General features: G+C 42.6%; 1 protein-coding gene across 4 annotated transcripts in view; it reads right to left on the reverse strand.

The window, feature by feature from the left end:
- Nucleotides 1-27,810, reverse strand: part of LOC126424539 (disheveled-associated activator of morphogenesis 1) — a 456,338-nt gene that overhangs the window by 28,601 nt on the left and 399,927 nt on the right. For all 4 annotated transcript variants that reach the window (XR_007576184.1, XR_007576183.1, XM_050087275.1 and 1 more), the window contains one exon: nucleotides 15,186-15,524. Coding sequence is in view for 2 of the 4 variants with exons in the window: in XM_050087275.1 (XP_049943232.1) it covers nucleotides 15,186-15,524 (339 nt within the window). In the remaining 2 variants the exon portion in view is untranslated. The remainder of the gene's footprint in view (nucleotides 1-15,185; nucleotides 15,525-27,810) is intronic.

The raw sequence follows: 27,810 nt of genomic DNA on the forward strand, positions 1-27,810 counted from the left end.
TGCTAACTCCAGCATCTTAGATTGCCATTTTGCGGAGATTTCGTGCTCCTCCCACTGTCACTCTGCCTTCCTCCATCGGAAACAAGTGGAGGAGGCTCGGGCAATACCCTTTTATTCTCCGAATCGTGAGTGCTACAATGCTGCTTCCACTATGAGGGAGCTAGATCGTGCTCTCACTTTATCCTGGTCCTCCGCCCCAGGGCCAGATGCTGTTCACAGTCAATGTTGCAGCACTTTTCTCTTGCAGGCAAGCATTTTCTACTTAATACGTACAACCGCATCTGGCCAGAGGGCACGTTTCCGAGACAGAGGCACGAAGCCACTGTCATACCCATACCTAAGCCCGTTAAGGGCACAAACATTCCTTCGAGCTACCACCTCATTTCTCTCACCAGCTGTGTTTCCAAGGTGATGGAACATATGATGGCTCGAATCTCACAATTTACTAACCACTGCACAGTGCGGATTTCGAGCACACAGTTCTGCAGTTACCTATCTCGTCACTTTGTCCACCCATGTCATGAATGGTTTTCTGTGGAAATCTCAGACTGCACCCGTGTTTTTCAATTTGGAGAAAGCCTAAGACACCTGCTGGAGGACCGGTATCCTCCGTTCTCTCCACATGTGGGGCTTCCATGACCACCTGCTCTGCTTCCTTCAGGAATTTTTCAAAGATAGCATTTTCAAGGTACGTGTGGGTTCTGCCTTGTTGGACGCCTTTATCAAGGAATACGATGTGCTTTAGGGTTCCGTCCTGAGCGTCGTCATCTTTGCTATTGCCATTAATCCTATAATGGCCTGTCTCTTGCAGAGCATCTCTGGCTCCCTTTTCGTTGATGATTTTGCCATCTACTGCAGTTCTCCAAAGACCTGTCTCATTGAGTGGCGTCTTCAGTGATGTCTGGATTGTCTTTACTCGGGGAGTATTGACAATTGCTTTTGTTTTTCCACTGACAAAACCGTTTGTATGGATTTCTTGTGGCACAATTGCTTTCTTCCACTGTCTTTACATCTTGGGCCCGTTTCTGTTCCATTTGTTGAAACTACAAAATTCCTGGTGCTCATGCTCTATAGGAAACTTTCTTGGTCCTCCCACATGTCTTACTTGTCAGGCCGTTGTACACAGTCCCTCGGTGTCCTACATGCCCTCAGTGGTACTTTCTGGAGAGCAGATCAAACCACCCTCCTCCATTTGTTCTGGTCCCTTGTCTGTTTGAAACAAGACTATGGGTGTTTCATGTATGCATCTTCGCATCCGTCCCCTCTTATGCCGTCTCAATACTATCCACCACTATGGCATCCGTTAAGCCAGTGGCACCTTTTACAGTAGCCCAGTTGAGAGTCTGTATGCAGAAGTGGTGAACTACCACTGTCCTACCACCATGACCTTCTTAGCAGGTATTTATGCCATTTGTATGCCATGTGTGGCCACCCATCCTATGTTTCTCTGTTACCTCCTGTGGAGTTCGGTTTCGGCTCTTGTTCTGGCAGCTTAACTTCACACTACCTGCAACTTTCACGGTGGGTGTAAACCCTTCACCACCTTGGCTTTGTGCAGCAGCCCTGGTTCACACTGGCCTTCATTTGCTTCTTAAGGACAGTACTCCAGCCTCACTGTATCGCTGTAAGCTTCACAACCTTTGCAATAGGACCTTTGTGTACACTGATAGTTTTTGTTCTGACGGTGGTGTCAGGTGTGGCTTCGTCATGGCACCAACAGCTTCCGGAACATTTCTCAGTATTTACAGCAGAGCTCTTCGCCCTGTATCAGGCCACGCAGTACATCCGGAGAGACAGGCTTTTCAATTGTGTCATCTTCTCAGACTCCCTCAGTGCCCTTCAAAGCCTTTGTGTGCCTTACACGATCCATCCCCTAGTGTAACAGCTCTAGGAAAGCTGGCACATCGCTCTGACAGGAAACGAAGGAGCTGAGGCTGCTACCAAGACTGTAGTCCTCGTACCTCAGCCCGCTAATTCTTATATTCCCTCCGATGATCTCTGTGTTGCCGCCTGTCAGCAGGTGATGTCACTTTGCCATCACCACTGGTATTCCTTTCATGGGAACAAGCTCCGGGTTTTTAAGCATCTCCTGGCAGCTTGGATGACCACCTCTTGACCCTATCCCCGTGAGTTAATTTTTGCTAGGTTGTGTATCAGGCATTGACTTTTTAGCCATCGCCATTTGTTAAGTGGTGCTCCCACACCACTTTGTACTCACTGCACTCAGCTTCTGCTGATCCGCCACTTCCTGATGGAATACCCTTTTTGTAACCGCTTACATTCTCGTTTGTTTTTGCCGTCTGTTATTGGCCATTTTAGCAAACGACGTTTGGGCTGTCAACCATGTTTACTTTTTATACATTGTAACGATATTGCGAAGGCCATTTAATTTTTAGTTCATGACCTCCGTTTCTTTGTGGCGTATTTTATAGACCTTTCTCCCTCTCCTTGTTTTTAGGCATATACCGTGATGGCGTTACGGAGATATTTAGCAAACTCAAGTGGCAGACTCTGCAAGAGAGGCGCTCTGCATCGCGGTGTAGCTTGCTCACCAGGTTTCAAGAGGGTGCATTTCTGGATGAGGTATTGAATATATTGCTTCCTCCTACTTATACCTCCCGAGGAGATCACGAATGTAAGATTAGAGAGATTCGAGCGCGCACGGAGGCTTTCAGACAGTCATTCTTCCCGCGAACCGTACGCAACTGGAACAGAAAAGGGAGGTAATGACAGTGGCACGTAAAGTGCCCTCCGCCACACACCGCTGGGTGGCTTGCAGAGTATAAATGTAGATGTAGATTGGGATTAATGTGTATTCGTTTTTAATTCCTCTCTTTGTCGTGTTCTACAGCTGTGACACGAGCACATAAGACCCTAGTGTATATAATAATTGGTAATTTTTACATTTTGGACCATCTGACCACAGCTGAATGAAACACAATTTTCATGCCATACGAATTTCACCTGTATTCTCTGCAAGTCATCTTCAGTGGCCTGGAATATGTACATATTTTTACTATTTAATTTTACATTTTGGTGCAATGTACCTATAGGCTATAAACAGTTATGGTGGTTGGTTTATGCTATGATGTAGATATATTTTAAATTCTAGTTACAGGTTGCATGAAGGATTATCTACATATTACGTTTCTGTTCTTATAATTACCACTTGTGGCTTTTTTCCACATTTCACAGCACTAGGAACTGAACACTTGTTTTGAGCAATGTTTTGGTTTGTGTTACCAACTTTTAAATGTTATTGCCGAAGATCGAATGTTCTTGCCAACTTTCGAGTGTGATTTTTGAAGTATATGTGATCTGATTGTGTATCCGTGTGTGTGTGTGTGTGTGTGTGTGTGTGTGTGTGTGTGTGTCCAGAAGGCGAAGGGAGAGGGAATTTTTTCTTATTTGTGAGGGACAATTTTTATCTCATCATTTCTTTTATTAAGTGTTGTAGGGAGCCTGTACTGATGTACGTTTGCTCATTTATCACGTTTGTTTTCATCTATGGCTTTCTGAATGTGGAAGTTTTCTTGCATTTGTATAAGATTATTCCCATTATTTTAATGTCTTGTTCCATGTTTAGGGATGGTGGTAATTGTGTTTTAAATGTTCTGTAAATGTGGAATGGTTTGTTTCGTACTTCCAACACCTGTTACGTTCTTTTTACCATGTTTTAAAATTCCTGCATCACAACTTTTACAGTCATGTTTATTCAGAGTGATTCACAAAGATATGCAAATATTTTAATGGGTTATTCTACAACTAAAACAAAAGAAAAAAGCTCATATAAACATAGGTCCGCAAATATTTAGTTATGGAGTTATGGCTAAAACAAGATTTTGCCTGAAATTTAGCAACTTCCCTAATATTAATCCATTGCAAAACTGTATAAGGTTAAAGTAAAGCATGGTTTCCATTTATTTTGTTGTTATTTGTCCGGTGAATCTAATAAAACATGTCCCAGACGTGTATCTGCAGTAGTTTCCCAGAACACCCAGAGAACCAAAGATTATTATACAAGTAAATTTGTTTACTTTCCATTAAGAATGTAGAAACATTTATGTTATTGTTGACGACCATTATTGAATTGTTTCAGTCGTTTCCTAACCTTGAGAGTAGTTAGTTTTCTGTATTGTTCAGTGAAATAATGTAACAATAACAGTGTATTTAAGTGAAACCACATAGTAACTGTTGTAGCTTGTAGATTATTTGTGAAATAGGGATGCCTTTCAAATTTACGACAGGAATACTCCAACATGGTGTTCATTTATGGCAAATGTGATGGTAATGTTACAGCTGCAGTTAACAAATATTCCGTATGTCAACCAACTCAGAGGATTCCGAATGCATGAACCATTAGTGGAGTATTTCGAATGTTTCAAGAGACAGGTTCTCTACCTAGCGTTCATAATCAGTATGATCATTCAGTATGTGAAGACAATGATGAGAATATTATGGGCACTGTTCAACATATCCTGCGTACCAGTACACAACGTATCTCTCAGTGATTAGGCATTTCACAATCTAAGATATGGCGTAAACTGAAGTACAATAATCTGTATCCTCACCATACAAAAAGTGCATTTACTGATGAGGCACAGTTTACTCGAAATGGTATAAACAATTTACATAACGAGCATGTATGGTCTGATGCAAACTCACTTGAAACAGTGCAACATAATTTCCAGCAGCGATTTAGCGTAAATGTGTGGTGTAGTACAATCAACACATACTTTATTGGACCATTCATTTTCCCAGAATGTCTAACTGGCAAGACGTACTTACAGTTCCTTGAAGTGAGAAATGCCCCACTTGCTCGAAGATGTTCCACTTGCTATGTGATTGCAAATGTATTTTCAACATGACGGCGCTCCTTCATATTTCATGAATGCCGTTACTACACATTTAAGTGAACATTTCCCCCAGAAATGGATTGGTCGTGGTGCTACACGTCTGTGGCCACCCAGATCGCTCATTTTAACACCAATGGATTTTTGTGTATGGGAATGGATGAAAGACATATTTTATGAGGTCAAAGTCAATACAAATGAGGAATTACTTGCTCGCATTATGAATGCAATAGACGAAATTAAGAACAACCCTGTGAAACTGAAATGAGCAATAAAATCTGTTCATGAACATTTATTGTGAATGTACTGTGAATTTGTATGATCACTGTACAATTTCCTTAATGCTGAGTTTTGATTTTCTGGTTCAACATGAATTCTTGTGTGCTATGGTATTAATGAAGAGCAAATTATCTGATACAAAAATAAGCAAATAGGAAATATCATTCTGGTTGAATGTAGACTGGTGTTACTAGTAGATTGGCAGGTACAATATTACAGTTAACGTTATTACCATCATTTTTCCAAAATTAAAGTCTCAACAACTTCTGTTGAAAACTTTGTGCAATTGTTTGGAATTTAATAAACAAATTGGGCAAAGTAGTTAATAAATTAAAAAATTTATGAAATCACTTCTTTGCTTCTCTGCATGTTCTGGGAAACTACTGCAGATACACGTCTGGGACATGTTTTATTAGATTCACCAGGTCAATAACAATAAAATAAATGGAAATTGTGCTTTACTTTAACCTCGTACAGTTTTGCGATGGCTTCATAATAGCGAACTTTCTAAATTTCAGGCAAAATCTTTTATTATCCATAACTAAACATTTGTGGACCTATTTTTATATGAACTTCTTTCTTTAGTTTTACTTGTGGAATTACATATTAAAATATTTGCATATATCTTTGAGAATCACCCTCTATATTCCTGATGATTGGAATTTATCCCTCTTGGTAGTTGGTTGGTTTGGATATGATTGGAGGGTTTGCCCGATCTTATATGCTATCTGGAGGTCTTGTCTCTCTAGGAGGTTTGCAACTCTGTGTATTAATTTATGTTTGTAAGTCATAGTGTACCATCTGGTTCTTTTCTGTGTGATGTCATTATGTGTGTTTGTTGATTGTGTTTGTAAGTTTGCAGCTTCTGAGTTATCTTGTATTCTAGAAGTGTTTTGTTTGTTTTGTATTTGTGTTTTTATTTTTTTGATTGAGCCTACTACATGTGTGTCGTACCCATTGTTCCTAGCTATTTGTATTATTGTGCTAATTTCTTTTTCATAGTTTCTCTTGTTGAGTGGGATCCTGTTTAATCTATGTAACATATGGCTTAGTGCTGCAAGCTTCTGGTTGTGGGGATGATTAGATGTGGAATGCATTACTGTTGGTTTTCTAAGCATGTATGTTTGCCATTTACTTTTCTTATTGTTATGTCAAGAATATTTTTTTTTTTCTTTTTCAAATGTGAATTTTATGTTCTGATGTGCTTTGTTGATTTCTGAGTGGATTTCATCTATTTTTTCACATGGCTCATCTACCAGACAAATAATGTCATCCACTTATCTGTACCAATATATGATTTTGAAACTTTCATTAGTGGTTATCTTTTCAAATATCAGATTTTCTAAATGACATGAAAATGTTTGCTAATGTTCCTGATATTGGGGATCCTATGGGCAGTCCATCCCTTTGTAGATAATATTCATTTGAACTGAAAGTAGTTTTGTTCAGTTGTCAATGTGAGCATATTTGTTATTTCTTTTTTTGCTTCTGTGGTGATGTTGCTGTAGGATGTGAGATTTCGTTCTATGATTTCTATTGTTTCTGTGGTAGGGATGGAGGTATACAAATTTTTTGTCGAATGAAATCAGTGGTGCTGTGTGTGGTATCTGTACGTTCTGGGTGTGTTCTATTAGGTTTCCTGTGTTTATCACTGTTCTGTTGTGTTCTGTTTTATAGTGTTTTGTAATTAACTTTTGGAGGTGTTTGGCAATGTGGTATGTTGGGGCTTTCTTGGCTTGGTGTACCATCTTTGTGTACCTTTAGTTGGCTGCAGTGTGTTGGTGCTTGTGGGTTTTTCTATGCTATGTAGTGTTTCTGTTTGTCTGTGAGTGTGTGTTCAATGTTTTTCAATGTTCGTTTCAGGTTTGCCTTCAATCGTGTAGCTGGATCTGACTTCAATTTCTGTATGGTGTTGGTATTTATGTGTTCCTTGGTTTTTGTGGTGTATTGCTCTTTGTCCATGGGTACGGCTACATTTCCCTTGTCTGCTCTTGCTATTAGTATGTTGTTGTTTATGAAGTTTAGTTTTAACCTTTTCATGGTAGCTGTTTCTGTTTCATTGTTCTTACTGTATGTTTGCTGTGTTTGTTTTATTATGCCTTTTATTCCTTTTTTACTAGTTCTCTTGTCACTCCTATGTTTATTTCACAATTATTTTGTTGTCCTTCACATGCAAGGATGTGTTCGGCTTCTACTTTGAGATTTTCTATGTATTGGTTGTTTACTTTTCTGTTGGCACAGTGTTTCAACCCTTTTTCCAAGATCATTTTTTTCTTTTTTGTGTAGTTCTGTCTCTGATAGATTAACTAAACATGAGTAGTATGTGTATTGGTGCTCTTGTGATTTCACATTTAGAATGTAAATATATTTTTTTGTCTTTTTTATTGGTAGTTTCATTATTTTCTGTTTATGCTTGTTTTGTAAATGTTTCACTGCTGTGTATGTGTTGTGTCCAGTTTTTTTCTTTTAGTGTGATGAGAACTGTGGGATTTCCTACGTTTTGTGCCAATTCTAGATGAGTCTCATAGAGCATCATGTTTAGGTATGGTACTATTTTTTCGACTATAGCATCTTAATTTCATTTAGCAACCAACATCATTCTGCAATTGTTTTTGACTTCTGTGCCACTGTAGAAATGTTCTTAACTTTTACATTAATATAACTTGGAATTAAATCGTTTATTTTGCATGTTTTGTTGAATTTTATGTGCTGCATCATCTTATGAAGTCTCAGATGTATTTTCTTGCATCTTTTGTACATGTTGATAGGGAATGCTTGACATTGCTGTATTAACATCTTCAACTTTTGTAGTCTTGTCTTCCTCAATGTAATATTACGGTATATTGATAATTTTTACTTGCTGGGCTGTCTGACTACAACTGAATGATACACAATTTTTGTGCCTTACCCGCTTTGCCTTCATTCTGTGCAAGGAATCTTCAGTGGCCTGGAATAATATGAACACATTTTTACTATTTAGTTTTACATTTTGGGGCAATGTACCTATAGGTTATAAACAGTTCTGGTGGTTGGTTTTTGCTATAATGCTGAAATATTTTAAATTCTACTTACAGGTTGCATAGATGATTTTCTTCATATTACATTTCTATTCCCTCTTTATATATACCAAACGGGAAAGCGCTGGTAGATAGACACAATTAAAAAACACACACACAAAATTTCAAGCTTTCACAACCAACGGTTGCTTCATCAGGAAAGAGGGAAGGAGAGGGAAAGACTAAAGGATGTGGGTTTTAAGGGAGAGGGTAAGGAGTCATTCCAATCCCGGGAGCGGAAAGACTTACCTTGGGGGAAAAAAGGACGGGTATACACTCGCGCGCACACACACACATATCTATCCACACATATACAGACAAAAGCAGACATATTTAAAGACAAAGAGTTTGGGCAGAGATGTCAGTTGAGGCGGAAGTACAGAGGCAAAGATGTTGTTGAAAGACAGGTGAGGTATGAGCGGCGGCAAATTGAAATTAGCGGAGATTGAGGCCTGGCGGATAACGAGAACAGAGGATATACTGAAGGGCAAGTTCCCATCTCCGGAGTTCTGACAGGTTGGTGTTAGTGGGAAGTATCCAGATAACCCAGACGGTGTAACACTGTGCCAAGATGTGCTGGCCGTGCACCAAGGCATGTTAAGCCACAGGGTGATCCTCATTACCAACAAACACTGTCTGCCTGTGTCCGTTCATGCGAATGGACAGTTTGTTGCTGGTCATTCCCACATAAAAAGCTTCACAGTGTAGGCAGGTCAGTTGGTAAATCACGTGGGTGCTTTCACACGTGGCTCTGTCTTTGATCGTATACACCTTCCGGGTTACAGGACTGGAGTAGGTGGTGGTGGGAGGGTGCATGGGACAGGTTTTACACCGGGGGCGGTTACAAGGGTAGGAGCCAGAGGGTAGGGAAGGTGGTTTGGGGATTTCATAGGGATGAACTAAGAGGTTATGAAGGTTAGGTGGACGGCGGAAAGACACTCTTGGTGGAGTGGGGAGGATTTCATGAAGGATGGATCTCATTTCAGGGCAGGATTTGAGGAAGTCGTATCCCTGCTGGAGAGCCACATTCAGAGTCTGATCCAGTCCCGGAAAGTATCCTGTCACAAGTGGGGCACTTTTGGGGTTCTTCTGTGGCTCTCCGGCAGGGATACGACTTCCTCAAATCCTGCCCTGAGATGAGATCCATCCTTCATGTAATCCTCCCCACTCCACCAAGAGTGTCTTTCCGCCGTCCACCTAACCTTCATAACCTGTTAGTTCATCCCTATGAAATCCCCAAACCACTTTCCCTACCCTCTGGCTCCTACCCTTGTAACCGACCCCGGTGTAAAACCTGTCCCATGCACCCTCCCACCACCACCTACTCCAGTCCTGTAACCCGGAAGGTGTACACGATCAAAGGCAGAGCCACGTGTGAAAGCACCCACGTGATTTACCAACTGACCTGCCTACACTGTGAAGCTTTCTATGTGGGAATGACCAGCAACAAACTGTCCATTCGCATGAACGGACACAGGCAGACAGTGTTTGTTGGTAATGAGGATCACCTTTTGGCTAAACATGCCTTGGTGCATGGCCAGCACATCTTGGCACAGTGTTACACCGTCCGTGTTATCTGGATACTTCCCACTAACACCAACCTGTCAGAACTCCGGAGATGGGAACTTGCCCTTCAGTATATCCTCTGTTCTCGTTATCCGCAAGGCCTAAATCTCCGCTAATTTCAATTTGCCGCCGCTCATACCTCACCTGTCTTTCAATAACATCTTTGCCTCTTTACTTCCGTCTCAACTGACATCTCTGCCCAAACTCTTTGCCTTTACAAATGTCTGCTTGTGTCTGTGTATGTGCAGATGGATGTGTGTGTGTGTGTGTGTGTGTGTGTGTACCTGTCCTTTTTTTCCCCTAAGCTAAGTCTTTCCGCTCCTGGGATTGGAATGACTCCTTACCCTCTCCCTTAAAACCCACATCCTTTAGTCTTTCCCTCTCCTTCCCTCTTTCCCGATGAAGCAACCATTGGTTGCGAAAGCTTGAATTTTGTGTGTATGTTTGTGTTTGTTTGTGTGTCTATCGACCTGCCAGCGCTTTTGTTTGGTAAGTCTCATTATCTTTGTGGCTTTCGCAACCAACGGCTGCTTCATCAGGAAAGAGGGAAGGAGAGGGAAAGACGAAAGGATGTGGGTTTTAAGGGAGAGGGTAAGGAGTCATTCCAATACCGGGAGCGGAAAGACTTACCTTAGGGGGAAAAAAGGACAGGTATACACTCGCATACAACACATATCCATCCGCACATACACAGACACAAGCAGACATTTGTAAAGGCCACTATATATATATATATATATATATATATATATATATATATATATATAGTGTGTGTGTGTGTGTGTGTGTGTAGGGTGGTGGTTATGGTGTTTTAAATGTTCTGCAAATGTGGAATGGTTCAAAGATCAACACCTGATATGTTCTTTGTACCATGTTTTAAAATTCCTCCATGTCCCACGTATGTAGACTGCATTACAACTTTGACATTCAAGTTTATATATTCCTGATCGTTGAAATTTATCCCTCTTGGTAGTTGGTTGGCTTAGGTGTGATTGGAGGGTTTGCCCAGTCTTATATGCTATTCGGAAGCCTGTCTCTTTAGGATGTTTGCAACTCTATGTGATAATTTGTGTGTAAGTCATAGTGTACCATCTGGTTCTTTTCTGTGTTATGTTGTCATTATGTGTGTTTGTTGAATGTGTTTGTAAGTTTGCAGCTTGTGAGTTATCTTGTATTCTGAAAGTGTTGTGTTTGTTTTGTATCCTCATAAAGATGCCTCTGAAGACGCCTTGCAGAAAATAAAGGCAAAATGCGTCTGGCATGAAAACTGGGTTTCATTCAATTGTACTCAGACGGTCCCTAAAGTAAAAATTATCAATATACCATAATACTCCTCAGTTGTGTGTAAGACAGGAGTACAAAAGTTGAAGATAGTAAACAAAACCACACTCGGAAGGAATCACATATATACCACCTTTTGTGAATGCAGGTCATCCTCCACAGATCCCAGAACAGCTGCCGTCTTGTCCAGAGGAAAGAAGAATCTTTTTTATGCTTTTTCACTATTCTCACGGTTTTTGAAGAAATATTTCCCAAGTACATTAGAAAGGCCATAGATTTTACATTTCTTTCTTCTTGCCCTTCTTTTGGTTGATCTTAACTTGATGATTTGTATACCTATTCTTACGGAAGTTTTCTTAAAAGTGTACCAGTTCATTCTATGGGCTGTCAGTGTGTAACATACATAGACCTATGTAGTAACGTTTTAGGTACACTTACAGTTTGCAAAGGATGGTGGCAGCAGAATGCCTCAAAGTGTAAATCAATATGGGTGGTATTATGGTAAACGCTATGTCCTAAAAGTGTGAACAGCACATCGGTAATTCAGCAGATTTTGTTAGGAGGACAAAAACTTTGATATAATTGTCTGCCTTAATGTTGTTTCCCTAATCACCAAAAGTGCCTGTTGTCGACATTTGTCATTGATTAATAGCAAGTTTGAAGATGATGTAATGGCTAGCATGCCCTAAGCTCCATTTTTTATTTGATAAGCACTATTTTGAACAGAATGATGGTGTCACTATGGGCAGTCCTCTCTCACCAATGTTAGGTAATTTATTTGTGGAAGTTTTGAAGGAGAGGCAGGGGGGGAGGGGGGGGGGGGGGAGAGAAAACACTCAACACTGTAGTTTTAAAAACCGACGTGTTCTGGAGATATCGTCAGTGACACATTCATAGTTTGGCCTCATGGTGAGTCCAAATTCCGTTCATGAAAATATCAAATTTACACTGGAACAAGAAATGAATGGCTGCTACTGTTTCTGGATGTAAGGAGATGGGTCTTTCTGACATTACGTTTACAGTAAGCCCACACATACTGATTTATACTTGCAGATGTCTAGCTGCCACCATCCTTTGCAAACTATGAGTGTACTTAAAACTTTAGTACATAGGGCTCATATAGTGTCCAACACTGATAGCCTATAGAGTGAGCATGCACACTTGGAAGAAATGTTGCATGGGAATGGACATACAAGGCATCAAATTGAAAGAGCTCTGCAAGCAAAAACTCCAGACCAGTCACAAGAAAAGCAAGAAGATAGATATGTAAAAACTACAGCCTTTCTATTGTGCGTGGGAAATATTTCTTCAAACATTGCAAGAATAATGCAGCAGCATGAAAGATATAATCTTCCTTCCACTGGCCCAGGCCGCTGCCCTTCTGGGATTTATGAAGGCTGATATGCTTTAATGAGAGGCATGTATATATGAAATTCTTTGTGTGGTGAAAGGTACATGGGGCAAACAATACGCACTGGGGCAATAAAAATACACACACACACACACACACACACACACACACACACACACACTCCTGCCTTTTACAGCCCAATAAGTTGGCCAGTGGAAATACACTCATTCTACTGGGATTAGGTGGTCAAGGAAGCTGTGGAAATACAGTCACCACATAACCTGCTCAACCGAGATGAGGGTTTCCAGCCTGAAGAATTATGGAAACCCCCATTTAAAGTCTATGCTCTCAAAGGAAGTATCATTCTGTCTCTTCACTGCCAGGCATTTCAGCATATGCCATCCATAATAATCAACCAAATACTTCATAAGCACTGTGCATTAGCTGCCTCTGCACTTGCTTTGTTTTACCCTTAGAGATGTAAAGTTTTATCTGTGACTGATGGTCTTGTTACTAACGTGCAGTTGCTTTGCAATATTGTGTAAAGCGATTTAAAAATACTGCAGGCAACTCATCTTGGAATAGTTGCAGGGTTGTCAGCTGAAATACTGGAATGAGAATTAATAGTATACTGGAAGCACACCCAAAAGATGGAAAATTTCAACAAACACATATATGCTAGTGTGTTTATAGGCTGTGGAATGGTATTCAGCATGCCTTCCACCAGTGTGATGTAATTAAACTTCAGATGCTGTACAGAAGTGTTTGGTATATTGCCAGTCTGTGGAAAACACAGTTGAGTGACTTTCATGGTTTGTGTTTGATGACATTCCTACTCTCTCTAATAGTGTAGACCCCATGCATTTTATTTGTAATACACCACATGTAAGGTTGAGGCACACTGTCAACTATTGTAACAGTGAAGATCAGAAACCACTAACATCACATTTTATTATTAATTGTGGGCACTTACAAAATGTCAGAAACATCATCAATCTTTGTTAAAAGGAAAAAAGGACATTTTATTTCTGTAACTATACTCTGTTCATCATAAGAATAAACCTGATGTAAACATTACACCATGTATTCTTCCGTGTTTGCTTCAATCTCACTGGATTTCGTTTCACATGGAGCGGAAGCCACATCGTGACCACCAGTAGAGTCAAGTACAATCATAAGAATACATTTTATGCTGTGTTAAATGCACGTAGACTGAGCAATGAAGTGCAGGACAATAGCCTTACCAGTGCATTAAACTTGGACAGCACTGGCCAACCAGCAGTCCAACTAGCCTTGCTCAGACATAAAATGAGATGGGCAAAGGAACAATATAGCTTTGAATGTCATTTAATGTTTAAAGAGAATGAAATAATATTTGGCAAAACTCCAGCACTACTGTGCACTTCTTAGGCGACCAGAAAGCAAGCATAAAATGCTCTCATTCTCACCTGACACAGTGTTCTAATTACAAACAAGAGTGATGAAAATTCTGAACTTAAATACAGAGGAATTTTTTTGAGCGAGCTGTGTGTGATGCAAAAGCATACTCAGGGATGTCACTGTACTGTTGAATACTGAAGCCACTGAAGGTATTAATTACAGTCCGTCATCTGGTAATCTCCTAGTTCCTTCCTTATCTGAATACCGAAAATACATTTCAGTACTGAAACTGTCATCAGCTACATTGATAACGAGTCGATCAACAACAGAATCCACAAAGCCATCCATGCACCGCATTGTCTCTGCCTCTTTTATGACATGCCGTTCTATATACTGCCAGTCTTTGGCAGTGACATGTGAAAAAGGTGTGTGCATTAGTTTCAGTATGTCAGGCAGCTTAACAGTCTTGTTATTTCTCGGGCCAAGCCCCTTAACTTGAGTCCAGATCAGATCTGTTGGGTTCATATGGTAATGGTACATTGGTTGTAAAAATGCATTTATTTGTGTATTCCTTGATGCGGTGAAAATGATTGTTTTTCTTGTTTCTATGACACACTTCTACATCTGTGATATAAAAGAATTTAAAAGTTAAATTGTTATGTTTTCTTAATTTAAGCAACCTTTATTAACAGTCTTTCATAAAATATTGTTAATTAATTTATAGTTGGAATGAAAACAAGAATTTTGCATGCAGTATGTAATTAAAAACAGGATGATGATCATTATTCTTAAAAATGAAGATGAATTTTACAATTACAAGATGTAGGTGCGTCAAATTGAACAAGAAAAAGAAATTAATTTGGGCAAAGCTTGAACCAGCAAACCATTTACTGCAATAAGTTACCAAGCTATTATGCCACTGATACCGCTGTACACGAATATGCATTTAAGTCTCAACTGTACCTAATACTGTTGCTCAGAAAACTTCAAAGCCGATCATCTCCATAAATTTATGATAAGCATTAAGAACAACCTATTTCTCGGCACTTTTTAACAGTGTTCCAAAGGTGTGATTCCCTACGGAACAGGAAGCAGCTTCAGCCATTTTCATACTGCGTATTAACAGTACAAAAATCAGAGCACAACAGTGCAGAGCTGAAATAAAAACTATGTAACTAAAGTGTGATTCAGAAAAATGTTGATGGCTGCTAATACATTTGAACATCTTAAAATTTCATTTAAGGTAACTTGGTATTAATATATCCAATACATATGTAGGACCTACTTCCAAGAGCATAACAACACTGTGTGTGTGTGTGTGTGTGTGTGTGTGTGTGTGTGTGTGTGTGTGTGTGTGCGTGCGCGCGCGCGCACCATCATCTCCCTTCTTGTGTCATGTCAAAATGTGGGCAAACTTACCTACTGGCCAAGGCGCGTGTTGCCACCTACAGCGGTCACAACTCTCTCTCGACCACCGTCCACAGACGATCCGGGAGGCGATCCATTCATTCGAGCCTTGCGGCTGCGCTTAAATTTGGCAACATCGTCACTAAAGACATCTCCAGTCCGTAGGGCCGATATCAGATCGTCAAACTCCCCCTTGGCTGCTGAATCACTCTCACGGCGCCGCAGACCTATGGCAATCCGGCCATCAGGGCCGGGCACAGTGCCATTGTTCAGGCCGTTACGGAGTGAAGAACCTACTCGAGCTAGGATGCTTTCCCGAGAGCTCTTGCGTTCTATTGTGCGCTTTTTCAACTGAAATAGAAAGTACAACATTGTTAAAAAAGGAGTTTTGCACTTCTGTCTCTTCTTAAAAAGGAAGGTAATGAAATGAAACATGAAAATATTTTTTTATTTTTGATTGACAATTGTAGGCACATGGCTGCACATATGGGAGCATTTATGCTGTAGTGGCTCATATCTGTAGTTGAATGCATTACTTGCAGTGACTTGTTTCTGATCGAAAAATGTTGTTTGGCATGGAGAAAGAACATCATACACACCACAATTTCTTTCACTGTTCCTATTAACAGCTCAGAAATTATCCAGAGAGCATTTCCAGAAAGTTACCAATGGCACATCAAACTTTCAATATTTTAAGTATTGGTTTACCAGATATAGTCAATCAGTTGTAGTTTCAGCCAAATATTCTCAGTACAGTTTCTGTGGAAGAGAAATTTGTACTTGCTCTGAGGTGGTAATTCCTCAGTTTTGATCTACGTTTAACTAATGCAGTACATCTGCCAAATGTATATCTTCCACTGCTAATTTACTGAATAAAAAATCAAATTAGGTGAAACAGTAATATTAATTACAACAAATATTACGCTAAATATTATACAAACTAATTGTTGCAATTTCTGCTTGCATCTGGTCTCAATAGGTTTGTTTTCAAAAACTAATGAAATAAGTACCAGCTCAATATTGTCACACAGCTCTTCCTTGAATCTATTTTTGAAGAATAGAAGAAAGATTAATCTCTGTATAGGGTGCCAGAGAAACTCTGTAATGAGGAACAATCCAGTTGACTAAGACACATTAGAGGGAACATGAAGTAGCCAACTAGGGATGGGCAAACTCGTTCATCTTTGGGAACTAGTTCCCTGGTGATCGCTCCCCCCTGGAGTACGAAGTTTTTATTCATAACAGAATTCTCACTCACTTGTAATTTTCGTGATTCCGTAAAACCTCTCATTTAGCCAACTACAGTATTATGTGGCTGGTTGCTGTGAAATAATATAAGGTGGCTCACGAAAAACTGGCACCAAGGACAGACTACTTGCCAATTACGCATGATTTGTTGACCATTATGAGCAGAATAGACGAACATGTAATAATTAGGCAGTGAAGAAATAACAAATAAGCTAAGGCAAACAACAACTTTGAAACAATAGATGACGATTGGTGGGCGACACTGAGCTATCTAGTACTCGAGGCCAATTTTTCGTGTGCCACCCAGTATCACTGAAATAATATTGTAGAAGGTATCATATTCTCTTTACAAAATGTGACACCAGACACTTGACTATGGAGTGCGGGCTTCATTCGGTTGTAAATCAATCTGCTTTCCATAACAATGAACATGGCCTTTTACCTCTGGTCAAAAAAAGATAGAAAATGGCCACTCATGTGTGCCTTGCCAGTTTCCTTTGCGTGTCTAATAACAAAAAAATCTTGCCTTTTTACAAGTGTTTCTTCTGATGTTTATCAAAATAGTGAAGTAAGCTGATACGCCATTCTGTTACCTGAAAAGATGTATGTATTATATACCATATAATTTTTATGTAATATATGTAATTATAAAGTGCATTTCAATTGCCGGTCATGGATGCTGAATAGAATACGAAAAGAACCAGAAGTTCAGAGTTCAAAAAAGGTTTGAAACAGATCTAGAATGGGCGTGCACAGCGAACGAAACGAACAAGAACTCGATACTGAACTACGAGCAGTCGACAGTGGAACTGCGATGAACGCAAAGGACGAGAACGCCCGATCGAGAAAGAGACAGAGACATGTACGGAAATGGGACCGAGGCTGGAACAATACCGGCCTACGTGCCATTGCAGGAATGAGACCGACTGTCTCCCATTCCTGGGAACTACAAAAAGAAAGCCGCGGCTGAGACCGAGACAGACTGGAACGGGACCGAGGTTGGAATGAGACTGGCAGACATGCTGTTGCGGGAATGAGACCAACCATTTCCTGTTCCCGGGAACTATAAATAGAAAGCCGTGACCGAAGTGAACTATAAAAGACTGTTGCTTAGAATTCGTTCCTCACTCATTCCATTCATCTCGATGAACCGTTCCTTTGGACTCGTTAGTTCACAAAGGACCCATCTCTACAGGCAACCACAGCTCAAGTTTTAGGATGGTCAGCAATGGTCACTGCTTAGTACTTTTGTCTAATGCAGAGTGTGGCAGGCTGTGAGGTGATCAGCAATGCTGCAGGTTCAGTGTATTGGTAAAAGTTTGACTGGCTTGTTTCGTGATCGCCAGCTGTGCAGGCAATGTGTGATTAGCAAGTCTGCAGCATAAATGTCGCCTTAGCAAAAAGCATCAGTTTCTTAGTAATTTTTGACATTCTCCCTTTTTGTTGACAATGCCTTTGACTGAGTCGCTGCATCTCATCAGCACAGGTTTGGGGCTAGCATAACTGCATTGGTCAAGTACACATACTCCTGGACATAGCTGACAAATAAAAAGTAATTTTCTGAAGTAACTTTACATTTAATGGAATGGTGTTTTTGGGTGGAGTGAGGGGTGGCGCGTGCTCACACTTGGACTGGGTTCGAATCACGGTCTGGTACACATTTTCACTCATAGCCGCAGATTCCACGTAATATCCCGATGCACCTGACCGCAGTGATCCCCTCCCTTTCCTTTGTTCACTATAGCTAGGAAGACTACAAAGGAGAATGGTATATTGACATGTGTTTGCTGTGATACTCAAGAAAATATACTATAATGGACAGCCTGGTCTGGCATTTTAATAGCATGTGAGCACTGGTACAGTACCTGGCAGTTATTGACCTTTTAAGTATAAGCCCTGTGAGTATGACATCTAATGACAGCATGCCCTCACAAGACACATTACTTATGTGTGCAGCGAAGCTCACTTGCACAGATAATTTAATACCGAGACACCAACACATCCAGCTATCACTAGTGTTAGAGTGTTAAGCAGATAAAATTTCATTCCTAAAATAGTATCATTCCTCCTTACGTTTGCTAGAGTGAAAATGCGTTGTTGCCAAGCAGCTTGTTATTATCAAGCATGGTGATAAATGTCAGCTACTGATGGAGGAATGAGAGCTATCACATTGCCAAACATGCATTAAAATGGACACTGGATGATAATGAGTTACGACATTGATAGCGAAGTGTTAATTTATGTTCACCACACCAACTGGGAAAATTCACAGGATTTTATTTTATCTCGGAAGAAAAAAAAAAATCAAAATAAAAGTTCACGTGGCATATTTTCTAGGAGCAGTTTTCTCATTTTGGCCGTGGCAGTTGATGTGGCAATGTAAGCATATAACACTCACCTTCATAAATTCATTACAAACTTCTGAATTGCTGGACTGTTTATTATGTTTCCCTGGCATCCCTCGTTTGAGGTCCATTATGCAGCACAAGACATTCTTGTTGTTGTGGTCTTCAGTCCTGAGACTGGTTTGATGCAGCTCTCCATGCTACCCTATCCTGTGCAAGTTTTTTCATCTCCCAGTACCTACTGCAACCTACCTTCTGAATCTGCTTAGTGTATTCATCTCTTGGTCTCCCTCTACGATTCTTACCCTCCACGCTGCCCTCCAATGCTAAATTTATTGATCCCTTGATGCCTCAGAACATGTCCTACCAACCGGTCCCTTCTTCTCGTCAAGTGGTGCCACAAACTCCTCTTCTCCCCAATTCTATTCAATACCTCCTCATTAGTTACGTGATCTACCCATCTAATCTTCAGCATTCTTCTGTACCACCACATTTCGAAAGCTTCTATTCTCTTCCTGTCCAAACTATTTATCGTCCATGTTTCACTTCCATACATGGCTACACTCCACACAAATACTTTCAGAAACGACTTCCTGACACTTAAATCAATACTCGATGTTAACAAATTTCTCTTCTTCAGAAACGCTTTCCTTGCCATTGCCGGGCTACATTTTATATCTTCTCTACTTCGGCCATCATCAGTTATTTTGCTCCCCAAATAGCAAAACTCCTTTACTACTTTAACTGTCTCATTTCCTAATCTAATTCTCTCAGCATCACCTGTCTTAATTCGACTACATTCCATTACCCTCGTTTTGCTTTTGTTGATGATCATCTTATATCCTCCTTTCAAGACAATGTCCATTCCGTTCAACTGCTCTTCCAAGTCCCTTGCTGTCTCTGACAGAATTACAATGTCATCGACGAACCTCAAAGTTTTTATTTCTTCTCCATGAATTTTAATACCTACTCCGAATTTTTCTTTTGTTTCCTTTACTTTTTGCTCAATATACAGATTGAATAAAATTGGGGATAGGCTACAACCCTGTCTCACTCCCTTCCCAACCGCTGCTTCCCTTTCATGTCCCTCAACTCTTATAACTGCCATCTGGTTGCTGTACAAATTGTAAATAGCCTTTCCCTCCCTGTATTTTACCCCTGCCACCTTAAGAATTTGAGAGAGAGTATTCCAGTCAACATTGTCAAAAGCTTTCTCTAAGTCTACAAATGCTAGAAACGTAGGTTTGCCTTTCCTTAATCTTTCTTCTAAGATAAGTCGTAACGTCAGTATTGCCTCACGTGTTCCAATATTTCTACGGAATCCAAACTGATCTTCCCCAAGGTCGGCTTCTACCAGTTTTTCTATTCGTCTGTAAAGAATTCGTGTTAGTATTTTGCAGCTGTGGCTTATTAAACTGATAGTTCGGTAATTTTCACATCTGTCAACACCTGCTTTCTTTGAGATTGGAATTATTATTTTCTTCTTGAAGTCTGAGGGTACTTCGCCTGTCTCATACATCTTCCTCACCAGATGGTAGAGTTTTGTCAGGACTGGCTCTCCCAAGGCCGTCAGTAGTTCTAATGGAATGTCGTCTACTCCCGGGGCCTTGTTTCGGCTCAGGTCTTTCAGTGCTCTGTCAAACTCTTCACGCAGTATCGTATCTCCCATTTCATCTTCATCTACATTCGCTTCCATTTCTATAATGTCCTCAAGTACATCGCCCTTGTATAGGCCCTCTATATACTCCTTCCATCTTTCTGCTTTCCCTTCTTTGGTTAAAACTGGGTTTCCATCTAGGCTCTTGATATTCATACAAGTGGTTCTCTTTTCTCCAAAGTTCTCTTTAATTTTCCTGTAGGCAGTATCTATCTTACCCCTAGTGAGATAAGCTTCCACATCCTTACAGTTGTCCTCTAGCCACCCCTGCTTAGCCATTTTGCACTTCCTGTCGATCTCATTTTTGAGACGTTTGTATTCCTTTTTGCCTGCTTCATCTACTGCATTTTTATATTTTCTCCTTTCATCAATTATATTCAATATTTCTTCTGTTACCCAAGGATTTCTACTAGCCCTTGTCTTTTTACCTACTTGATCCTCTGCTGCCTTCACTACTTCATCCCTCAGAGCTATCCATTCTTATTCTACTGTACTTCTTTCCCCCACTGCTGTCAATTGTTCCCTTATGCTCTCCGTGAAACTCTGTACAACCTCTGGTTTAGTCAGTTTATCCAGGTCCCATCTCCTTAAATTCCCACCTTTTTGCAGTTTCTTCAATTTTAATCTGCAGTTCATAACCAATAGATTGTGGTCAGAGTCCACATCTGCCCCTGGAAATGTCTTACAATTTAAAACCTGGTTCCTAAATCTCTGTCTTACCATTATATAATCTATCTGATACCTATTAGCATCTCCGGGATCCTTCCATTTATACAACCTTCTTTTACCCCCCAGGGGATCCACAACTCTTTTGTGGATACATGCGTAGCGAGCACGGGACCCCGAGCTAATGTGGCCTTCCTTCCTTTCCGGGCTGCATACCTTCCCTTTCCGCATCCTTCCCCATCCCCCATCTTCGCCCCCCCCCCCCCCCCCCCCACACCACTGGCTCTTTCCTTCCCTTTCTCCCCCTCTGGGAGTATGGTTTGTGCCTACGTCCGGAGACGGACGCTTGTAAATGTACCGCATTCTTCGCCTTCCTTGCTTGTATGTCTTCATCCTTCCTTTGTCCTTCTCTTTTCCTTACCTCTTCTCTTTACCCTTTTCTCCACTGTGGCGTCTGAGACCTCTCTTCTTTCCTTTCCCTTTCTCTTTCTTCCTCCCTGTGCGTGTCTGAAGGCCGACCCACGCACTTCCATGCGTAGCCGGTGATGGGGTAACGCGTAATTCCCCGCCCCGGGTAGACAGGTAGGACATGTACGTACCCCCTGGTAACGGCCAGGCCCAGGGAGGGGTGATTACCCGAGCTGATACCTTCCGAAAGTGCCGATTGGTCCCTCCGTCCGTTTGTCGGTAGGTGTGACCTGAGGTGTGAACAATCACCTAAGGCGGGAGTCCCCTCAGAGAGGGCCCCCACAAGGGAGGAGCGCGCCATTGGAGACGCCGGTAATCATGGGGGATTCTTCCGCAATGGTTTCCTCACCTTCCACTATGTCTGCTCACAAACGTAAGTTCACTGAGTCCCAGCCACAGTCAGTTCTTCCATCGTTGCCACAGTTCCTTGTTGTTTCTCGGTCTGACGAAGGTCACGACTTCTCCACGGTCAACCCTTTCATTATTCAGAAAGGTGTCGATGCAATTGCAGGTCCTGTAAAGTCTTGTTCCAGATTACGGAATGGCACCCTGTTGTTAGAAACAGTCAGTGCCCTCCAGGCACAAAAATTGCTGCGTACCTCACTGCTCCACACCTTCCCTGTCCGGGTTGAAGCGCACCGCACTTTAAATTCCTCGCGTGGAGTCGTTTATACACGCTCCCTCGATGGATTGTCTGACGAAGAAATTCAGCACTACCTGTCTGACCAGGGCGCAACGGCTGTTCATAGGGTTATGAAAAGGGTTGACACGAACATCATTCCAACCCGCACTGTCTTCTTGACATTTGACAAAGTTCAACTCCCATCGAAAATCAAAGCAGGCTATGAGATAATTTCCGTTCGCCCTTACGTCCCAAACCCTACGCGTTGCTATCGGTGTCAGCGGTTCAATCACAACAGCCAGTCCCATTCCAATCCGGCCAAATGTGTTGCGTGTGGCAAGGATGCCCATGAGGGTGCTTGTCCACCTCCATCCCCTCGCTGCATCAACTGTATGGGTGACCACGCTGCTTCCTCTCGAGATTGTCCCGTTTTTAAGGACGAAAAGCTCATCCAGGAAATTAGAGTAAAGGAAAACGTGTCGACCTTTGCTGCTCGAAAATTATTCGCCAGTCGACAGCCCACCGTGCCTCAGAAAGGAAAATACAGCACTGTCCTTGCTTCTCCTCGGCCAACAAAGGAGGCGGCCACGCACACTTGCGACCTCACCTTTAGTACCATGGTCGTCAGATCGGCCAGCGCAAAGATTGCCCGTTCAACCTCACCACTTTCGCCTGCCCACTCTCTGGCTCACCCTTCGTCGAGTTCTGCTAAATCTCGAGCCCAAAAGTCAGACACCAAGACTTCGAAAAAAGAGCATACTCGTGAAGAGTTTTTACGTACGGCAACTTCCCAACCATCGGTTCCTCCTTCCTCTAAACATCATACTTCCAAGAAGGCTACAAAGAAACCCAGTTCCTCTCCTTCTCCGCCAAGGCGTGTCCCATCTACAGCACCACCTGGCGGAAATCGCCCTCGGCCGTCTTCTGTGTCGCCGAGGCGCACTGCTGACGGCCGATCAACCGGCCGATCGCTGGTGGCAGGAGCTGCTCCTCACCAACCTATGGATCAGGATCTTCTGCCTTCGGCTGAATGCCATTCCATGCTGTCGGTCGCAAGCTCAGAGCAGTCGTTGAGTTGACAGTGACCTTGGTCACATTCCTCCATTTTCTGTTCACCCTATGTCCATTATCCACTGGAATATCCGCGGTATTCGAGCCAACCGGGATGAATTGTCGATCCTCTTACGATCCTACTCGCCGGTCGTCTTCTGTCTTCAGGAAACAAAGCTGCGTCCCCATGACTGCTTTGTTCTCCCTCATTTTCAGTCCATCCGATATGATCTCCCCTCTGTTGAAGGCACTCCAGCACATGGAGGACTCATGATTCTTCTCCATGAAACTCTCCATTATCACCCAATCCATTTAAACACTTCCTTCCAAGCTGTCGCCGTCCGTCTTTCCCTTTCCGGATGTACGTTCTCTCTTTGTACTGTATACATTCCATCGTCCACACCAATGGCACGAGCTGATCTCCTTCATCTTCTTGCTCAGCTTCCACCCCCATATTTGCTGGTTGGGGACTTCAATGCCCACCACCCGCTTTGGGGATCTCCACATCCTTGTCCACGTGGCTCACTATTGCTAGACGTATTCCACCAAGTAGATCTAGTTTGCCTCAACACTGGGGTCCCTACATTTTTGTCTGCCGCCACGACAAATTTGTCTCATTTGGACCTTGCGGTCGGTACTGTTCCGCTAGCTCGGCGCTTCGAATGGTTCGCCCTTGATGATACACACTCGAGTGACCACTTGCCATGTGTCCTTCGACTGCAGCCTCAACTGCCCTACATGCGCCCGCGACGCTGGAAGTTTGCCCAAGCCGATTGGACACATTTTTCGTCTCTAGCGACATTTGATGACCGTCACTTTCCCAGTGTCGACGATGAGGTCACACATATTACTGACGTTATTCTTACAGCTGCGGAACATTCAATACCACGCACCTCCGAATTGCCCCAGTGCCCCCCCCAGTTCCTTGGTGGAACGAGGCATGCCGTGATGCAATACGTGAGCGGCGACGTGCTCTCCGCGTTTTCCGCCACCATCCTACTTTGGCCAACTGTATCCGCTATAAGCAGTTCCGAGCGCGATGCCGTCGTGTCATCCGTGATAGCAAGAAGGCAAACTGGAAATTCTTTATTAGCTCATTTAATACCTTCACTCCCTCCTCGGAAGTTTGGAGTCGGCTTCGACGGTTCTCAGGCGCGCCTAGTTTCTCCCCGGTCTCTGGGCTCACTGTCGTGCATGACACATTAGTGGACCCCGTCGCAATTTCTAACTCGTTGGGTCAGCACTTTGGTGAGATTTCGAGCTCTTCAAATTACCCCCCAGCGTTTCTCCCGAAGAAACATGCAGCGGAAGTGTGACCTCTTGCTTTCTCCTCTCAAAATTGCGAAAGCTACAATACTGTTTTCTCCTTGCGGGAACTCCAACATGCACTCTCTTCTTCTCGCTTCTCCGCCCCAGGACCAGATGGTATCCACGTCCAAATGTTGCTGCATTTATCAACCCATAGTCTGCGTTACCTCCTTCGCCTTTATAATCGAATTTGGACCAACAGTACTTTTCCCAGACGATGGCGGGAAGCTATCGTCGTTCCTGTTCCGAAACCTGGAAAGGACAAACATCTCCCCTCTAGCTATCGCCCCATTTCTCTCACGAGTAGTGTCTGTAAGGTTTTGGAGCATATGGTGAATTACCGTTTAGCATGGTGGCTGGAATCCCGCAGCCCAATGCGGATTCTGAAAGCATCGTTCTGCAGTTGACCATCTTGTTGCTCTCTCCACTTATATCATGAACAATTTTCTCCGGAAACGCCAAACAGTAGCAATACTTTTTGATCTGGAGAGAGCATACGATACCTGTTGGAGGACAGGCATTCTCCGCACACTGTTCTCTTGGGGCTTTCGAGGTTGGCTGCCCCTTTTTCTTCGCGAATTTATGGCAGAGCGCACATTTAGGGTGCGGGTGAACACTACTCTCTCCCGTACTTTCTTCCCAAGAAAACGGGGTACCCCAGGGCTCCGTGCTGAGTGTTGCACTGTTTGCCATTGCCATCAATCCAGTTATGGATTGTCTCCTTCCTGATGTCTTGGGCTCCCTTTTGTGGATGATTTTGCGATCTACTACAGCTCTCAACGGACCAGCCTTCTTGAACGACGTCTTCAAGGATGTCTCGATCGCCTCCACTCTTGGAGCATCGAAACCGGCTTCCGTTTTTCTCCCAGTAAGACCGTTTGTGTTAATTTTTGGCGAAGTAAGGAGTTTATTCCGCCCTCCTTACATCTAGGTCCTGTCAACCTTCCGTTTTCAAACGTCGCTAAATTCTTGGGTCTTACGTTTGACAGAAAACTGTGCTGGTCCTCCCACGTTTCCTCTCTTTCGGCTCGCTGTCTGCGATCCCTCAACACCCTCCGTGTCCTGAATGGTACCTCCTGGGGAGCGGACCGAGTGGTCCTTCTCCGCCTCTATCGCACCTTAGTGCGCTCGAAATTGTACTATGGAAGCATAGTCTACTCCTCTGCTCGGCCATCTATTCTTCGGCGTCTCGACTCCATCCACCACCGTGGATTACGTTTAGTGTCTGGAGCTTTTTACACCAGCCCTGTGGAAAGCCTTTATGCTGAGACTGCTGAACCTCCGCTGTCCAATCGGCGAGCAGTCCTTCTGAGTCGTTATGCTAGCCATCTGTCTTCCATGCCTGCTAATCCAGCCCATGACATTTTTTTCGACGCCTCCTTTGATGTAGGGTATGCAGGCCGCCCCTCCTCCCTCCTACCACCGGGAGTCCGCTTCCGTCAACTGCTCCATTCTCTTTCCTTCCGCTTTCCTAAAACCTTCTTGACAACTTGGGGTACAGCACCGCCTTGGCTACGTCCCCGGATCTGCCTGCTCCTTGACCTTTGTCGATTTCCCAAGGATGGTACCCCTCCACTTGTTTATCGTCGGGCATTTGCTGCTCTATGTGCACAAATGACGGACGCCACTTTTATTTACACCGACAGCTCGAAAACATCGTTAGGTGTAGGGAGTGCCTATATTGTTGGCGACACCCCAAATCACTTTCGGCTTCCCGTCCAGTGTTCGGTTTATACTGCGGAGCTTTATGCTGTTCTCCAGGCTGTCCACTACATCCGCCGCCATCAGCGGATACAGTACGTTATCTGCTCAGATTCTCTCAGCTCTCTCCTCAGTCTCCAAGCTCTTTATCCTGTGCACCCTCTGGTCCACCAGATTCAGGACAGTCTGCGCTTGCTCCACCTGGGGGGCGTCTCGGTGGCGTTCCTCTGGCTCCCGGGACACGTTGGTATCTGTGGAAATGAGGCGGCCAATATTGCAGCCAAGGCTGCAGTCTCTCTTCCTCGGCCAGTTATTCAATCGATTCCCTTCGCCGATCTACGGAACGTTTTATGTCGACGTGTTGTTCATTTATGGCACACGCGTTGGTTGACACTTACCCATAATAAATTGCGAGACATAAAAGCTCTTCCTTGTGCTTGGACCTCTTCCTCCCGAACGCGTCGTCGGGAGGCGGTAATTTTAACTAGACTCCGGATAGGGCACTGTCTTTTTAGGCATCGACATCTTTTAAGCGGCGATCCTCCCCCACTCTGTCCCCACTGCTCTCAGCTGTGGACGGTAAGACACCTTTTAATTGAGTGCCCCTATTTTAATCCGTTACGCTCCCGTCTACAGCTATCACCTGATATATCGTCGATTTTAGCAGATGACACGCGCTCAACCGACCGCGTTCTCAAGTTTATTAGTGCCAGTGAAATGACGTCAGTCATATGAAGCTTTTTTTGGGGACAACCAACCCCTTTCTGTAGTGGATTTTTAAGCCTTCCTTCTGCCTTTAGTTTCTCCAATTTTATGACTTTCGTTCCCATTGCTGCGGGTTTTCAATTTCGGTTTTTTACTGTTTCCTAAGTCAGGGACCGGGCGCTAATGACCATAGAAGTTTTGCGCCCTTAAAAAAAACTTCTTTTATGATTCTTGAACCAAGTGTTAGTTATGATTAAGTTATGTTCTGTGCAAAATTCTACTAGACGACTTCCTCTTTCATTTCTTAGCCCCAATCCATATTCACCTAATATGTTTCCTTCTCTCCCTTTTCCTACACTCGAATTCCAGTCACCCATGACTATTAAATTTTCGTCTCCCTTCACTATCTGAATAATTTCTTTTATCTCATCATACATTTCATCAATTTCTTCATCATCTGTAGAGCTAGTTGGCATATAAGCTTGTACTACTGTAGTAGGCGTGGGCTTCTGACACAAAAAAATAAAATAAATCTGTGCTTGTAACAGTCAGTGAGATGGAATATCTTGTGTTGGTCTTGTACCAAATTTGTATCTTTGCCTTCTTCTTTATGGTTGTCTTCATTTACCAAGTAACAGAGATTTACTAGAAATGTATTTTGGTGTGGGATCGTGTGATACAAACATATAACAGCAATTCTACATCTGCACCTATACTGTGCAAACCACTGTACGGTGCGTGGCAGAGGGTACGTCCCATTGTAAAAGTTATTATGATTTCTTCGTGTTCCATTCAGATATGAAGTGCACAAAGCCCAGTTCTTGGACAAATTTATTCTGTCGTTGATTATTGGAACACCATTTCTTA

The sequence above is a fragment of the Schistocerca serialis genome, chromosome 10 (genome assembly GCF_023864345.2).
Source record: "Schistocerca serialis cubense isolate TAMUIC-IGC-003099 chromosome 10, iqSchSeri2.2, whole genome shotgun sequence".
Taxonomy (NCBI): domain Eukaryota; kingdom Metazoa; phylum Arthropoda; class Insecta; order Orthoptera; family Acrididae; genus Schistocerca; species Schistocerca serialis.